At 41.2% G+C, this 3,548-nt stretch overlaps 1 protein-coding gene across 1 annotated transcript in view; it reads left to right on the top strand.

Annotated features, from left to right (window-relative positions):
• Positions 1–6: 6 nt before the first annotated feature.
• The window catches only part of LOC131890141 (sodium-dependent proline transporter-like), a 7,574-nt gene continuing 4,032 nt past the window's right edge, over positions 7–3,548 (top strand). Inside the window, exon 1 of the mRNA XM_059239430.1 lies at positions 7–422. Coding sequence (XP_059095413.1) covers positions 48–422 — 375 coding nt within the window. The 5' untranslated portion in view covers positions 7–47. The remainder of the gene's footprint in view (positions 423–3,548) is intronic.

Below are 3,548 nucleotides of genomic sequence, written 5' to 3'. Positions count from 1 at the left end.
GAGAGAGAGAAAAAAGCGATATCCACTCACATCATCATCATCGAACCATGTCTAGTTACTATTCTCACCATCAAGGCGGAGGAGGTGGCGGGAGCAATCGTGGCCCGCACTACAGTGCCAACAGCTATCCTAGTTACCCCAACTACGGGTATACCACGGACAGTCACCACGAAATGAGTGAATACAACGGAAAAGGCACCTACAGCTCCCGGGGCTCCAAAGACAATGTATATTCACCTTACGACAGTGCTATTGGAATCTCAGGCGGAGCCTCACATCACGTGAGGACATCCTCCATGGCCTACGGCAACGGGAGCCGTGCCAGGGCCCCCCCACCTCCCGTCGATTACGAGGATGAAGAGGAGGATCGAGGACATTGGGGCTCAAAGGCCGAATTTCTACTCTCCTGCATCGGCTTCTCGGTAAGTCAAGGGAAGTGCTGCATCTGCTTGCAGCTGCCTGCATCTGCATTGGCAGATTATTTATTTTCAATGAGGCGGATGTACGGTACAGCAGAGTACAAAAAAACATCAAAGCCTTTTCACTATTTCTCCTGTCTCGCCCGTCGTCCCCGGCATGTCCTAGGATTGGTCAGGTGAATGTACCCAGCACCAATTTCTTGTAACCTAGTGTAGGGTGTTCTCGAGGTTCTTGAACACCCAGAGTCTCTATCCAATGGTACACGTTGAACACCTTGGCCCAACTCATTCAGGTCGTCTACCGTTTCATGTGGAAGGGATACGGAGGTATATCCCTCTATGTGTGGTTGTGTGGTGTACACATCGACAACTAGCAAATCAGGGTCAGCGCTCCTTGTTCAAGGTAAGATATGTATCCCCGGGTTTTGGGGACCTCGAAATCTCTGGATGATCAATATTCAGTCCCTTATGCCAAAGAAAGAAACTGCTTTTGATATACAGTAACTCGACCGAGAATGAACAGAGGGAGAAAAACCTTCTCAATGGCGTCAATTGATGAAAGCAGAGAAGTCTTATCACGAAAGTAAAAAATGCCCATGGCTACGTTGTCAGTTTTTGATCAAAATGTCGGCAGCTTAAAGTTAAAAACTTATTTGGTCTTCTTTACTGCCTCTAGGAATGGAATCCCTTGCAATTGAGAATGAAAAAATTGCACTCCATATCCTTTTCAGCTTAATATCAACAAAATATCTGAACCACCAACAAATCAGAGTNTGCTGCATCTGCTTGCAGCTGCCTGCATCTGCATTGGCAGATTATTTATTTTCAATGTGCCTTCTGACTTAGAGTGCACATGTGGTTGTAACTGCGTTAGTACAATCTTTGGCGGTCCTCAAGCATTTTTCATCGAATGAAATTTGCAAACAGGTTTTGAACCACTTCGAATTGGCCATTTGGCGTTCGTTGGTGCAAGAAAACTTGAACTCTGGTTGAAGAAAAGCTAGCCCTCAAATATCTCTGTGAGGTTCAAGGTAGCTTCTTATGAAGCAACTCGTTCCCATCGTAGGCGGCAATCAATCCATCGACCTTGGTTCATTTTTCCCGTAGTCGATAATGTTCATCTCATCCCAATGTACAATTCCCCGACTTGCTTCAAGACATAGCTTTATCTACCACCGGTCACACTTTGTTTGAGACCACGGACTAATCTTCTTTGGCGGACATTGTGTTGAGGGTGGTCACGTTGAAGTCACTGGATTGAATGAAAGTTTCTAATGTCCGACTAGGAAGGAATCGCCGAAGAAAATGTACGCATGAGATCGACTTTTTCCCAAGCTTGAGAATTCATTTAAGTTTGTACCACAAGAAAAAAAATTTGCTTCGGGCCATCATCCTAGATTTCTAGTCTTAAAGCCAATACCGTAGCTTGCTTGGCAGCCATCTCAAACCAGTCGACGAGATATTTTTCATTTCATTCTTATCGACGTCACATGATTCTTTTCCTGAGTGAACAAGTGAACATCTATCCTACTTTGATGTAGTATTCATGTGACATATCGTATACGAGAGACCTATAAAGCATTGAAGCATTAGACCGGGGGAGACAGGAATACTTGCGTCAAAACACGCGGAACGAATTTGAATCCTTTTTTTCGGATTGAACTTGTTTTTCTGCGCCAAATCCGTGCGAGTCATGGACATTATTGCGGTTTTTTTGAGACGGCGGCTCTGACTGCAAGTCACGTGTTTTTCATCCAAGGGAGTAAATTTGTAACTTTGGGAGTTGAAGAAAGAAAAGGAAAAGGAAACGAAGCGCTAAGAGCCATTTCAATATTTGAACATTTCATGAAACACCAAAAGCCAATTGCTTCATAGGAACAGGCTCTATCATTTGCGACTTTTAACGATTCCAGCCCGCACCACGTGATGGCTGGACAAGTTCTGGGAATTGAATCATAAACCCAACCAAAGTCCGTGGTAGTACGTACATCTCTCTGATTGTTACCATTTGTGAGTCAATGATGTTGCTGCCTGGCATTGTCATTGATCCAAATCAAAACAAGCTGTATTTTTAAGAGCGGTTCGAGCAAAAAGAAAGTCGAATGATAAAAAGGCATTTCATCGATTCAAGTGCTCAAAGTTTCATGAATAACAAAAGAATGACTCATTAAACATGCTGTTTGTCGTGTGTGAAATAGCTCGCTCTGTAGTGAATTACTTCGCATTTTGCATCAGCTCAATGAGCGGTATAAGGAATGTTGTATGGCTTTTATTTGAACGACGAGGATTCTCACTACGCATGCTGGAAACAAAATGAAGCGGTTTTTTTGAAGTTTTTTGCAGTTATACCTGGCCTTTATCTTAGAGGTCGTCTTTGAACAAGTTATTGAACTTTTGCATAAACGTACATTTTAATCATTTGACCGTTTTCCACCATGTTTTTACCAATCACAAATGGCACTTTTACTTTGATATACTTTTAAAGAGCTGATTAATAGTTTTAAGAACCACGAAAATATGTCTAAGAATTTATCAAGAAAGTTCTTTCCATTCATTTTATCATTTTTTTTCATTAGTATTCAAACCAAAATCACATTGATATGTTATTGCTTTTTCTTTGGGTTTAGTAGTAGAATTTGATGGTGATTGTACTACTAAAAAATTTACCTTGACATCTTGTACCTCTTGTCAGTAAAATGCCAGATATGAATGCAAACGATGGCCAAAAATGTGCTCATCTGCAAAGAGAAATACATCATAAGAATTCATTTATTAGAGTCAAGCAAAGCTGCTTCCTCAAAACCAATCAATTATTATTACCATAACCTTTGTAGTTTTGCAGTGATCTGGTATTTTTGTATACATATTCAATACAAAACCTTCAAACTGAAGCATAATAGTAGATCTGAGGAAATCCGCAAATCAAGAGGATTCGAACTTATTTTTGGTTAATTCATCATAATGGTGGATGAAAAAAAAACGCGAACAGATATGCATCTAATCCACGACTTATAAATAAGAATGAAACCTGGCCTGCACGTTTTGGAAAAAGAACCCTTCAAAAAACTCCAATGTTGTGCTGTGCGTGATTGTCAGAAGATTGTTCACCTTCCCGGTACACTCTGTCAT

This window comes from Tigriopus californicus, chromosome 11, assembly GCF_007210705.1.
Source record: "Tigriopus californicus strain San Diego chromosome 11, Tcal_SD_v2.1, whole genome shotgun sequence".
Taxonomy (NCBI): domain Eukaryota; kingdom Metazoa; phylum Arthropoda; class Copepoda; order Harpacticoida; family Harpacticidae; genus Tigriopus; species Tigriopus californicus.
Note: the sequence above shows the minus strand (reverse complement) of the source record. Positions and strands in the feature narration are given on the sequence as shown.